The sequence below is a fragment of the Aythya marila genome, assembly GCF_965140915.1.
Source record: "Aythya marila genome assembly, chromosome: 13".
NCBI classification, from domain to species: domain Eukaryota; kingdom Metazoa; phylum Chordata; class Aves; order Anseriformes; family Anatidae; genus Aythya; species Aythya marila.
In genome coordinates, this window is record NC_139054.1 from 18,445,782 (window position 1) to 18,459,609 (window position 13,828).

The window sequence follows — 13,828 nt, forward strand, 5'->3', positions numbered from 1 at the left end:
CACTTTCTAATGTTATACCCTTTCTCTGTTAGGCAATCTTATTGCAGAATAATCTGATTTTGTGTTTCTTCAGGTGACAGAGGCGATGTAGGTCCACCTGGTCTTCCTGTTCTTGGGCCTCCACAACAGGCACTGCAATTCAAAGGAGACAAAGGAGATCCTGGATTAGCTGGACTTGGAGGATTCCCAGGACCTAGAGGTATGTCACAACATTGTCACTAGTTGCCAGTATGAGTTCTTCGGAAACTGTGCTTACTCCTGGGGGATCATGGCCTGCCCTTTTGACAGAGTCTGCAGCATTGCTATCTTCTGTTCTGCCATTCACATTTCAGCAAGATTTGCATACGGCAGCTTTGAATTTTGAGAAAAGAGTTTTCCTTTGAGGCTCTGTTCTGCAGATCTTATCTCATCCCTTTCTGCCCTCTAAGGAGAACTTTGGGTAACAGCTCAGTTGGCTAAATAAGCTGAATGTCTGTATTTTGAAATGGATTTACACTCTTTTATATAAACTCAGGTGATAAAGGAATCCCGGGAAGCCGTGGACAGCCGGGTCTTCCTGGACCTGCTGGGTCAGCAAGCAGAGAGAGAGGTTTTCATGGTGAGCCAGGCTTCCCGGGTCCATCTGGACAGCCTGGGCTGCCAGGACAGAAGGGTGCACGTGGCATCATAGGATTTCCAGGAATGCCAGGAGAGAGGGTAAATATCTTCTTAAGTATCTTCATTTTCTCAAAGAGCTCTTGGGAAAATCCTTTGTTCTAATTGGTACTTATTTAGCAAAGCAGCTGTCCAGAAGCTGGCAGGATTTTTCTTCACAAAACTTGGTGTTTGGCTCGTACTGATGGATGACACTTTGGATAACATCTCTTCCCACATCTTTGCAGTCTGTTATCCCCCGTGACCCAAAGTTGAAACAGCAAGAATAAAAAGCAGAGGCTAATTTTGGGCTTTTATTTCAGGGTTCAGATGGTATCACAGGACCACTTGGATTCCCAGGACCTATTGGCCTCCCTGGTCCAAAGGGTAAGAAATTTCAGTTTACATGGTCTTTCAGTACATGCAGTCCTAAGATTCATGGCTAAAATGAATGGGCAGTGTTCTAGAAGTGTCGGTCGCTCTCCAGTGACTGGTTCAGAAGTCCCCCTGTGATGTCACTCATTCAGATGAGATCAGTTCCAAGCCAAATGTATTAAAACTTTATGATCCTTTGAAATCTTGGCCACAGCACTGTACAAAGCATGTTGGACAGTACAAGAGTCACCCTCTCTGATCAGCTTGTGACATAAAGGGTAGGGTGTTGTGAAATTGCCCTAAATGTTAGTCTGAGTGTATTCACTTCCATTGCTGTTTATAAACATTTTCAAACACCTCGGGGACATTGTTTACTGTAGTCTTTGTCTACCTCCTGAATTTGCAATATAAGCAAGGTTTATTTTCATGAATATGGCTATTGAACAGCACTGAGAGCTGCTCCCCACAGTCAGTTACAGAATGGCTTCCTTACCTCATCTTCCTTTTCCAGGTGACCAGGGAGAGTCTCTTGGTGTTTCTGGCAGTGCTGGAGTGAAAGGAGAGCGAGGGGACCCAGGCTTCCCAGGTACAGTAGCCATTGATAGTTCACTTCAAGAGTACAAAATTCTGGAAATTAAATTGGATAATATTGCCCAGTCTGGGACTGTATGTGATCTGTAAATCTAAATACTTCAGTCTTGTCCTCTAAATGAGATTTGAGGAGCTTAATCCAAGTGGGCCACAAATGGATGATGATGAATAATAAAAATAATAAAAAAAAAAAGCAGCCCGATTCTAATGCTGGGTTCCACTTCACTTCCTGAGTAGGAACTTGGGAACTTGGGCTGGTGTTTGCCATCCAGGGAGTCTGGTCCAGAGCCCAGGCAATGGCTGAGCAGACACAAGTGCTGCAGCAGCAGTCTAACATGTTTCTCTTTCTCTTCAGGCCTACCTCCAGTTTAACTTGTGCTGGATGCTTTTATCATTTCAGGGGAGAGAGGCAGAGAAGGGCTCAAGGGTGAAGCTGGCTTTCCAGGAAGCACTGGAGTGAATGGGCTCAAAGGTGGCCCAGGAGATGTTGGCCAAGAAGGACCAGCAGGTACTGGATAAGGCACCCAAGTTCTGCAGTTCATTGCGTGACTGCAACAACCTCACCTTGTTGTTTCCTTAGCCCTGGTTGGCCTGTCTCAGCTGAGGCTTAAACAAGAAAGTCTTGTTTAAAGTCTTCCATTGCAACACTTGAGTCCATTCCCTCTCCAGACTCAAACCTACACAGAAGGATGGCTAAAAGTGTCTTTGGTTAGTGGTGTAACTAGCAGGTATGCTCTCACATTGCTATCAAGATTTCAATTTGAAAGAACAGTGGAAGTTGTTGGAATATTTTACTTGAAAACTCATGTAATCAATTTAGTTATTCAGTGTGCATACTATTCCAGTTTGTCACTTGGTGGGTGATTAAGAATGGAATTTCTGATTTAAAAAAAAAAAAAAGGCAACTATCAAATAAATAGTTGGATAAATGCTATGCTAGTAGTGGTGGTGAAAAGAGATTTGCACCTGTTTTTTCTTTACATAAATAGTTTATTCACCCATCTTATGAGTTAAGTGCAGGATCAGAAGCTGTAATATGGAGTTGTGAGCTGATTTGGCCTGAATGTGTGATGCAAGAACATTTTGCTGCTTGTTTTTAGGAATTCCTGGAAATGCTGGGCTGAGAGGAATCCCTGGGCCACCAGGGCCTCCAGGGCAGCCGGGATCTGTCGGATTCCCTGGGGCTCGTGGAACAGCAGGACCCAAAGGTATGTCTGGAGCCTGCACACATGGGGCAGATATTGGGTCAGAAAACCAGGGTTTCATCCAAGTGTATCACAGCAGGCAGGCAGCACACTATGTGTGGGCCAGCTGTGCGTGGGAAATCAGCTCAATTCTTGGCAATGCTAGTGCAGGCACCAGCTGCTAGAAATGAGCAGAGGAGTGTTCAGAAAGGGAGAGGCTTTCACTGGATTTGGATCTCTGATGGGGTTCACTGAGGGTAAAAACAGAGAGCAGTGGGAAGAGTTTCCATGAAGGGGGCCTGTGTGAAGGGAGGCTTTACATTCTGTGTTCCTCCGTGTCATGTTTCTCACACCTGTTGTAGTCTCCATGAAGCATCTATGCATTTCTACCTAACTAAATTATTTGCTTATTTGCTCACTTACATAAGTGTTCTCAATGTCTCTTCAGGGTTTCATGGATTTCCAGGTTTAAATGGTCTGAATGGCTTGCCAGGCACAAAAGGGTCTCCTGGAACACCAGGTAAAGGAAACACATAGTAGAAGCATCATAGCTGGGAAAATGCCTGCATTGGTCTATCACGAGAGCAACGTTCCTCACAAAATTGCTCCTTTTTGCCCTGTTCTGGATGTAATCATAGTATGAAGAAAAAATATCAAAATATTGTATGTACATGAGCAAATTCTCCTTTTAAGAAGCATGAGCAAATTCTTCTTCACATCCTTATGCAAAAGCCCGTGGGAAGTCCAGAACAGTACTGTGCTTCTCTCTCAGCACCTTGCAGATTAAATTCACTCTGCACAGAGTAGCACAGGAGGCACCAGACCTCTTTCTGCTGCTCTACTGAAAACAGCAAAGAGGGTGGTAAATGGTTAATTTTTCATTGCAAGTCTGCTCGTGTAATGATTTAACTGCTAGCGAATGGTTTGAATAAGCTCTCTTACTTTCTTTAACTATCTTTAATTAGGTCTGAGTGAAGTTGGACTGAAAGGCCCTGCAGGTCTCCCAGGTGTGAAGGGTGAAGAAGGTTCTCCAGGCTTGGGTAGAGGTGCTCTAGGATTTCCGGGACCAAAAGGCTCATCAGGAGACATGGGTAAACACTGATGTTCTGGAAGCCTGTTGAAATGTGTTGCAGCTCAGGTTAGTGGGCCTGCACAGTTTGGGGAATTACCAAAGAGAACTCCTAAGGTCACAGAAAAAGGCAGTAGTTTGACAGGTAAATATTCAATCTGTGATGTGGCCATATAGTTGAGAAACAGTTGGTTACATGGTTATTACAGTGTCTGTACCTCCCCTGAACAGAAGTATATTGTATTTTGTTCCCCACAGGTAGTGAGGTGTCTGTTTGTTCTCCTCAGTATGAATACTGCTCAGCCACTACTTCTGACCATGTCAGTGAAGGTGATGGAAGAGCTGGGCAAGTGCTCTCACACTTTGTATTTCTTGTTCTAGGTCCCCCGGGTCCTGTGGGACTGCCAGGCTTGCCAGGAAGTCCTGGAGTTTCTCTTCCTTCTGATATACGTGGGAGGCCTGGGGATGCTGGCCACCCAGGACTTGATGGGAGTTCAGGTATGGAGAGTGAACTAGCTAAGAGGATTTCTGTTTCTTTATGCTTCCTTTGAAGAACTCTGGGTTTTGGGGGATATAAATGACTTCGAGTAGTGTCACCTTAATCATCTGTTTTTTTTAGATCGTTTTTTTTTTAGATCTGTTTCAATTCCTGCTGTTGAATCTGGATTTGATGTAGCCCATTATTAAAGCTCCCTGCTCCATATTCATTTCACCTATTGTTATACTGAAGACAGGCTCAGGCAGTAAGATAGATGCTTTGCTCCAATGCGTTATGTCTACATTTGGAGGCCAGCTCCATGTTAGACCGTGGTTTCTACAGATGTAACTTTTAAGCTCCTAGAGAGCTGTAACCTAATAAGCTCCTAGAGAAGTTTAGAAGTCTTCTGTGTGAGCTGGGAGGCAGCAAAGCTTCACTGCTACTCAGAGGTACGTAGGGAGTACTTGTCCTAATGTCAGCAGGAAATACAGTTCCAAAGATTTGTCGTGATGGCATTGGTGCACATTCATCACCTAACAGCCTTGTCTAAAAAGATTTAAAAGGTTTAAAGGTTGCTGGTACCTATGTTTACGTAAGCAAGTAGGGCCTGATTCTTTTCCTCTGGGAGGAGGACAACCCTGGAAATACAGACACACAAACAGCGACTGTCCTTTACAATGACTTCTTAGGGTTAGCAACAGCATTTACTTTGCCCCAAGAGGAGAATGTGCTAACTGCCTGTGTTCTCTCTAGGTCTTCCAGGTCCTCCAGGACCACGAGGGCCCCCTGGCCCAGCTTCTGACCAAGGTGACACAGGCAGTCCAGGTTTCCCTGGTGTGCTTGGCTTGCGAGGCATTAAGGGCGACGTGGGACCCACTGGTCCAATTGGGCTCCCTGGAGTGTCTGGATTCAAAGGTAATCTTGCCTTGAAAAGGGTCTGGGTGTGGTTTGGCGGCTGTCACCTTGACAGAGTGAATGGCTATAGTGTGGTATGACTGCTTTGAAACAAATCCTCATTCAGGTGTGAGCTCAGCTGAGTTTGCCTCTTTCCTTTTGGTCCATGCAGATTTTACCTACTGGTTGTAAAAGTAGTAAAGTAAGGCCAGCTCCAGGTGCTATTCAGTGTCTCCCTCATGATTTATTTATTTTTATCTTCTTACTGTTTTTTTTGTTTTGTTTGTTTGTTTGTTTTGTTTTGTTTTCTGGGTAGATGATGCCCACATGCAATTGTGCTGTTTGTTGGATACAGCTACCCATTCACATGTGTGTGATTCTCTTATAGAATCACAGAATCATCTAGGTTGGAAGAGACCTCCGAGATCACCGAGTCCAACCTCTGACCTAACACTGACCAGTCCTCCACTAAACCATATCACTGAGCTCTACATCTAAACGTCTTCTAAAGACCTCCAGGGATGGTGACTCCACCACTTCCCTGGGCAGCCCATCCCAATGCCTCACAACCCTCTCAGTAAAGAAGTTCTTCTTAATATCCAACCTAAAACTCCCCTGGCGCAACTTAAGCCCATTCCCCCTCGTCCTGTCACCAGGCACGTGGGAGCACAGACCAACCCCCACCTTGCTACAGCCTCCTTTGAGGTACCTGTAGAGAGCAATAACGTCGCCCCCGAGCCTCCTTTTCTCCAGGCTGAACAAGCCCAGCTCCCTCAGCCGCTCCTCGTAGGACTTGTTCTCCAGGCCCCTCACCAGCTTTGTTGCCCTTATCTAGGCAAAGACTGGAGATGCTGTTTCTAGAGGACCATCACACCAATGTGTGTGTGCTTAGAGGCACAGTGTGGTGGATTTAGGTCTCCCAAAGAGGCTGAGAGGATTGTAGGTGTTAAGGGATGTTGCTTTCCCTTTGGTCTCTACCAGAGGAAAACAGAGGGCAGCTGCAAACAAGGTCTCTAATAGCAAGGTTTCAAAGGGACTGCACAGCTCAAAAGGCAGGAAAGGATGGAGAACCATTGCCAGGAGAAGCTGGTATGCTGTCTGTCTGCGCAGGCTGGCAACTCCCCATTGCTCTGTGCTGTGCATGGAGGTGAATTCCAAACAGAGTGGGCATATGCTCCTCAGACACTTTCCCTGGGTTACCCCATGGAAGGAGAAGAGTTCTTTCCATATATTGTAATTACGTAGCAGTGGAATTCTTGTCTTGAGGCTCTGCAGCCATTTTGGGCATCAAAATGGGCACAGAGCTCCTGAACGGTCATGGTCCCCTCTGTCTCAGAGCTGAAATCGTGTTCTCATTGCTGCCATTACTGTGTTCCTCACCGCCTCAGCTGTGGGTCAGAATCAGGACCCCACGCTTAGCCTCTGAGGTCTTCAGCCGTGTATCTTTGCAGGTGTAAGAGGTGAGCCTGGACTTATGGGGATGCCAGGTAAAGACGGGCCTCCAGGGGATCCTGGTTACCCTGGCCTGAAAGGTGAAATGGGCCGTCGAGGTGAGTGCCAGAGAATTTGAGACGCTGTACTTTGTTGCAAAAGCTTTGGGTTGGGGAAAATTTCAGAGCTCCCGAAATAGGCTTGTCTGGGGGCTTCTTGGTTTCTTAGGGATTGAAATAAATTACAAAGAACTTGACGTATCACTTTCCAGAAGGATACCCAGTGCTGATGTATTAAGGCAGCCTTAATTTAAAATACGTTTCCTTTGTCACATCAAAGCTGTGAACCTATTCCTAAAATACTTACACTGTCATTTACACTGTGTGCAGGTCTCCCTGGCCGACCAGGGGCTCCAGGTATAACCCCACAGCCAGAAGAAATCACAGCCCCTGCAGGCTTACCTGGTCTGCCGGGGATTGATGGTGTGCCTGGCTTTGACGGAGATCCTGGGTTCCAAGGCCCGGTTGGAAAACCAGGTAAAAACACACTCAGATCACTGAAACACTGCCTTCTGGAAGAACAAGACTCCTTTCTCAATGCATTAGGAAGGTTTACAGGTTTTTCTAGTGTTAGGAAGCATGGCCGAAAGCACGACAGACACCAGTTGAGTCAGATCATGCTGCTCTATTTTATTGCCCAAATAGCCTAACTTTTATAGTGAACTTAACAGGGGCGGACAGTGTTTCACACAAGTTTATTGGTCAAAAGCACTCAGACAAACAACTATAAGAAAACAACCCCACCTGCAAGAAAAGAACCCCCCTTGTGATTAGCAGTCAGGAAAACAACCCCCCTTGTGATTAGCGGTCACGTAGACCTTGTCCTTGAGGCCAGCTGCTGGTAACAATATTTTTCTGAGTTCCTTAATTGGGCGATGTGGGAGTCATTACCATGGGAGCTTCTCACAGTTACCCTGGTAGCTTGGTTTGCTCAGCTACAGCAGGCCATGAGATTTTCTAAGGCCTACTCCTGGTTGCTTAAGGCAAGCTCAGATTGAACAATTGTTCCACGGACTCATGTCCAGGCCCTGTATGCCAATTCCCAACATTCTAGTAATGGAAATAATTCCAGCAAAATACATACAACTGTCATGTTTTATTAGTATTAGGATGTGCTTGATAAATTATTTTCCTGCACTTTGATAGAGTTTTTGAATTAAACTTCCAGAATTAGGAGCAGCAGCATGTGGTATAGCTGGTGTGATGCCAGCTTTGGTACTAGCAGGTGGAGTTGTCCTGAAAGTGAAGCACCATCAAGAATTATTTCTATTGTCAACAAAATACTGTAACCGGAGAGGTGCTGGGAACTTCAGCCAGCACCACTGCAGTTTGTATCATTTGGCAAAATGGCTTTACTGGGTCCTGCACCAGGAATCTCCTAGGGCTCAGCAAGTGCCAGTGATGCTTTTCTTAATGCTGCCATTTATCCAATTTTAAAAGGTTCGTATTCTCCTTTATTCATGAAAACTCCTAGACAGGGAACCTCAGTGAGCATCGGTCCTTCCCCTAAATGCTGTCCTGATCTCCACCACAGTGAATGGATCTGTGTTGGATCCTGACTATTGTCATCAGTTCCTCGAGTGAATTAAATGTGCAGGGAGTCAAATCTGAGAAAGCCTTTAATGCTGTTGGTAAGGTGATTAGGTACCAGGCACTGTGGAGCAGTGCAAAGAGGGGAACTCATTGGGAAATCTAATTATACCCTTAATGCTCAATCATTACAGAAGTTGTTCAAATGTACACCCATCTGTTTCCCAGAGGAATCCCTGTACAGAGTTAGGGGGTTGTAACTACAGCTGTTTGAGCGAGCTTTCAGCATGGCTGCTGACAACATGTTTATAACTTATTTCTCTTTTTGTGATTGTAGTTGTAGGACTGAAGGTGTTAGTATGAAGAAATAATGATAGTAGTAATTGTGTTTAATTTCAGGTACAAAAGGTCTGCCAGGCAGATCTGGTTTGAAAGGACATGATGGCTTACCTGGATCACCTGGCACCGTTGGGGATCCAGGCCCTGTGGGTACCCCAGGACCACAGGGATTTGAAGGTAATGATATGATTTGGCAAAAAAAAAAAGCAATCAGTAGAATTCTGTTTGCCCCCAGGTTCTGAAGAAATCCTCCCCAACACCAAATGAATTACCTTAGGAAGACTGAGGGATGTACATGATCTTATGTCTTGTATCTGCAATGAAATAGATTTAATTCTCATTGAGAAGGGTTATGTCACACGTCATTGTCGTCTACCACTGCTGAAGTTTAGCTAGGTACAATTGTGAACATCTTTTGGTTTTAATGCTTTGTGCATGTAGGAGACATCTTGAAGATTTGAAAGAGCAAGACGGTATTCATAGCTATCAGGGTTGGGTGGAAGAGGCGCTGTGAGAGAGAGAAGCTTTGGATTCTGCCACAGATTTGTATGGCTTTTGGCCTTTCTGTGTCAAAAGAATATTACCATGAAGAGTACTAGAGTGAAAATGAATTTGTTAGGTTTTGGTTGGTGCTTTGAGATCTTCAGAATTACTGTACCGTGAGATATGTGCTAACGTACTAGAGCTTTTTGGGGAAAGACAGAACGTGAAATGAGGTAGGAAATGGGTGGGTGCTATTGTGAAATGGCTGCTTTTATAACTGGTGCATCTAGTTGGTCATACAACCATCAAAATTTGGCCTCTTCTTAGTACAACACTGACAGAAACACTAGGACAGCAATGCCAAAATCAGGTACAGAGCCAGCTGATGCTCACATTGCCTGTGAGTGATCCTTCTGTCTTGCAGGTGTCGCTGGAAAGCCAGGCTCGCTTGGTTTGCCAGGAATGCCGGGTCGGAGCGTGGGTGTTGGGTACACCTTAGTGAAGCACAGCCAGTCAGACCAAATCCCACCTTGCCCCATAGGAATGAACAAGCTGTGGGATGGCTACAGCTTACTGTACGTGGAGGGGCAGGAAAAATCACACAACCAGGATCTTGGTGAGTTGACAATCTTCTTTCAGGCAAACAATGTAGGCCAAAATCCCATTTCTAATGAGCAATTTTAGTGGGTGCAGCTGGAAGTTGTGATGGAGGAAGTCTTCTTGGCCAAAATCTGTGCTGGAAGCAATGCTATTTGTGCCATGCTCTGCCACTCCTGACTGGTGTGTATGAGTTTGAACACTTGCCAGCTGCTTGGTGTGACTGCTGCTCCAATTCTTCCAGGGTTTGCTGGCTCCTGTTTGCCTCGCTTCAGCACCATGCCTTTTATTTACTGCAACATCAACGAAGTGTGCTACTATGCCAGCCGAAACGACAAGTCCTACTGGCTCTCCACCACTGCTCCCATCCCCATGATGCCGGTGGACAGTGCGCAGATCCCCCAGTACATCAGCCGCTGCTCGGTCTGTGAAGCGCCCTCCCAGGCTGTGGCCGTGCACAGCCAGGATATCACCATCCCCCAGTGTCCCCTCGGTTGGCGCAGCCTCTGGATAGGATACTCCTTCCTCATGGTAAGGATTGCACTGCTAACGCAAATGCAGCTTTAAACATGGTTGGATCTCCTCTTTGAGATTCGGTCACTGAGACTGAATTCTCTGAGTTGCATGTAGGAAACTGTATACAGGGCTGTCCTGTAGCTTCAAGTCCAGTAGTAAAACTGAATCAGTAGTTCTGCATTGCCACAGATACTTGTACCTCAAACATTTCAATGCAGAAACACCAATTAAGCTACAGCATTGTCTTAATCCCCTCTCTACTGGGACAGTATTTTATTGTGCTCTCCTAGAAGCCCATCAGTGTGAGGTTGTTGGAAAACTAAGTCAGCATTATTGTCTCTCAGTTTTCCCGTGACAAGTTGATTTCCTTTATAGCAGGGCTGTATGCTCAGCCTGAGTACCTTCCTTTGCTTCTTTACCTCTAGCCCTGACTCCAAACCCAGTTACAGGGAGCCAAGGTATAAAGCTGGTTGCCTGTTTTACTCCTTTCAGCAACAGAACTTGAGTTACTGCCCTGTTCACCTCTTTTTCTGGTCCTCTGAACTCATTTAAATAAACGTCTTCATTTAGCACACAGCAGCTGGTGCAGAAGGTGGAGGTCAGTCCCTCGTCTCACCCGGTTCTTGCCTGGAGGATTTCCGCGCTACTCCCTTCATTGAATGCAACGGTGCCAGGGGGACGTGCCATTACTTTGCAAACAAATACAGCTTCTGGCTCACGACCGTCGAACAGTCACAGCAGTTTGTCAGCGCCCCTCCCTCAGAAACCCTGAAAGCAGGACAGCTTCGAACAAGGGTCAGCCGCTGCCAGGTGTGCATGAAGAACTTGTAACAAAAATGCACAAAAATAACTCTTGTTACCTAAGAAGAGTAGGTATCACTGATGTGAAGAAGGATAAATTCTAACTGGTTTTGTGCATGCTTGATGGATGAATCAAGATGGCCAGAAATCCACAAAAATCAAGTGTCAAGGGCAGGAGTTTGCACACACAGAAGGGAAGACCAGTGCTCTGAAACCTGTTTTATGGAACATGGTGCTATGCTTCTACTTTAATGTTGTTTGGGTTATTTTTCCTCATTTATGGCTACCTCAGAAAGCCTCTGCAAGTTCCTTATTCAGACTGAAGAGTAACTGCTGTCTCACGTTACACCACTCCTCTGTCCAAGGCACACACCAATCATCAAGAGAGACTTCTCAGAAGTTATGCTTTACTAGCATCTTTGCAAACAGTATTTGGTCTAGTATACGGAAATGAAGTCTCATTCTCCTCAGAAATACAGAACTAGCCAAAATTTATAATGCATTGTAGATGACTTAGCATCACTGACTTAAGCATTAATGATTGATAACTGACTTCATTAGGAGGAGTCAGAGATGAATTTGTTTTGCTTTGCTTGTTCAACAGATGGGATGTTCTTTGGCTTTCTGATAAGTAATCAATTGTAATCCAGACTCATATCCATGGTTGACTTATAAGAGCTATCCCAGTGAAAAATACACTTTTTGATGCGGAATCCAAAACAGCCCTAGCATTCTTCATAGCTTTCTGTTGAGATATATTCCAGGTAAAATGTTTACTTCAGGGTTTGTGCTTATCTTTGTGCAGGCAGGAACACTTCATTATTATGAACATAAATCTTTCTGAGGTAGCCTTGGCACGGTTATCTTGTAATTATTCAAGCTGAGTGTATTTAAAAAGTAGAGGCTTACTAAACAGCACGCAGGCTTATGCAAACACAGAAGAAAGCAGTTATGAGATGTACATTTTTATTTCTGCAGTCACGATCTGTTGTATTCTTCCTTTAGGCTTTATTTCTCTCAGTTTAAAAAACTGTATTTCTATTGTATGCATTGTTAAGAAGTCCCACTTACCTTCAGGGCGTAATTAAAGAGAAATGTTACTAATTTTAACATCCTTACGTATTTTGAAGGAAAGCCATGAAAAAAGCAAGTGAATGTAACGTATATCACAAATTCATTTAGCTGGGCTAAAGCTGTTATGCATCTCTCTTTCTAGAGGGAAGCATACAAAATCCTTATATATTGACATTCCATGACATTTAAAAGAAGTGCCTTGCAAATACACCACCACCTTGGCATAAAGATTGTAAAGATTATTTTTTTCAGGAAATTACTACTAATACAAGACCGAGACATTATTTTAAAGTGTTATTTCTTTACTAGGTTTTAGAGCTCTAGCTCTATCCAGCAAACTATTTAAGAAAGTGCTTAGTTTTAAGCAGATATTATTTTTACCTTTGAGGGATTTGAACTAGACGATCGTTAAGGTCACAACCCTTCCAACCCAAACAATGTTTTTTTGATTTGGATTTTGCATAATTAGGATTTTGTCGATTAATTATATGCATAATGTGATGTTACCTTCCCAGATCAGGGTCAGAGAGCTCTGCCTATTTTAGAGTTGAATCACAATTTAGTCTTTCATTTAACATATTCCTACTTGTGAAAGACCTGCAACTGCTTTGGATGAACTTTTCAAATATTTTTTAAGGCATTTTAACACTCCCGAGTGACAATCCTTCTGTGCACAATATCTAATCTACTTCTTAGCTGTCCTAGCACAGACAGATCATATGGTATTTGCATCTTGGTTTAAGCAAATGCAACTTTAAAAAACTGTCTGCACACAGTAAAGCTCACTGTCTTTTGAAAATTTCTGCAATTAACTCTAGGAAACTCCAACAGGGACTTGGTTTTATTTTTGAACATGGACGCATGCAAATGTGTGTTTTGTTTTTGTTCCAGGATCAGAGCTTTATGCATTTTAAGTGCCAGTATCTTTAGGGACCTACCTCTCTTGCAGTAAGCTGGCTCTGTTGATACCAATACCCAACCTTCCGTTGAGTTCAACAAACCCAGCCTGTTCCTCCTCTGTTTACACATAAGCCATTCTCAGTCAGGTACCGAGGGTGCAAATTCCTATCACCAGACATTTTTCCAGCAGCCCTATTTTCAGAAGTCTGGTTACCCCCACCAAGAACACTTCTTCAAGAAGTCTGCAGGGCCTCACAAGCTTTTGCTGCATACGGAGGGCTTGGCCCTGAAGACCTCTTGAATCTCCTCAAAAAACATGCAGCTTATCCCTGGACAGAGAAGAAAGAAAATGATATTTTTTTTTCTACGTTTGTGGTTTCCAAACTGTAGTTAATAAACATTAAACAAGATGCAATAGGATCTCGTTAACTCTTTTGTTTGAAAAAACAGTGGCCCTGATCGAGAGGTGCAAGTGAGAGGAGACAATATTCAGTATTTCTCTATGTTGTCATTTATTGGTGAAGATGAAAGTCTGCAATTCGTGTTCATTACACTAGCATGACAAAATGACCACAAGGGGGACTGCCTGGTAGTGAAAAGGAACTTCAGCATGGATTAAAAACCTTTGCCTTTCTTTATTCTGAACTGTTTTTCTTATGGCTGCTAGAGAGAGATTCTCTGCCTTAGAAATAAAACTGCCCAGGCTGTTCTGATAAACCTGTAGAGTTAAGGCACTTCTACCAAAACAGATTTCAAAAGGCAAGAAGTCAAAAAGCAACAATTAAGTAATCTGTGTACGCTTATATATTAAGTTTTAAGATAACCTGGTTTATATTTAGTTCACACAAATTAACAAAACATAGCAGCATACAAC

At 44.0% G+C, this 13,828-nt stretch overlaps 1 protein-coding gene across 2 annotated transcripts in view; it reads left to right on the forward strand.

Moving 5' to 3' along the window:
* COL4A6 (collagen type IV alpha 6 chain) overlaps positions 1–13,692 on the forward strand; it is a 135,070-nt gene extending 121,378 nt beyond the window's left edge. For both annotated transcript variants that reach the window (XM_082771064.1, XM_082771065.1), the window contains 16 exons: positions 74–199; positions 515–696; positions 957–1,020; positions 1,520–1,594; positions 2,000–2,107; positions 2,700–2,807; positions 3,232–3,303; positions 3,749–3,874; positions 4,234–4,350; positions 5,084–5,245; positions 6,676–6,774; positions 7,045–7,191; positions 8,644–8,760; positions 9,491–9,682; positions 9,908–10,194; positions 10,750–13,692. In XM_082771064.1, the coding sequence (XP_082627190.1) occupies positions 74–199; positions 515–696; positions 957–1,020; positions 1,520–1,594; positions 2,000–2,107; positions 2,700–2,807; positions 3,232–3,303; positions 3,749–3,874; positions 4,234–4,350; positions 5,084–5,245; positions 6,676–6,774; positions 7,045–7,191; positions 8,644–8,760; positions 9,491–9,682; positions 9,908–10,194; positions 10,750–11,010 (2,243 nt within the window). In that variant the 3' untranslated portion in view covers positions 11,011–13,692. The remainder of the gene's footprint in view (positions 1–73; positions 200–514; positions 697–956; positions 1,021–1,519; positions 1,595–1,999; positions 2,108–2,699; positions 2,808–3,231; positions 3,304–3,748; positions 3,875–4,233; positions 4,351–5,083; positions 5,246–6,675; positions 6,775–7,044; positions 7,192–8,643; positions 8,761–9,490; positions 9,683–9,907; positions 10,195–10,749) is intronic.
* The last annotated feature ends 136 nt before the right edge of the window (positions 13,693–13,828 follow it).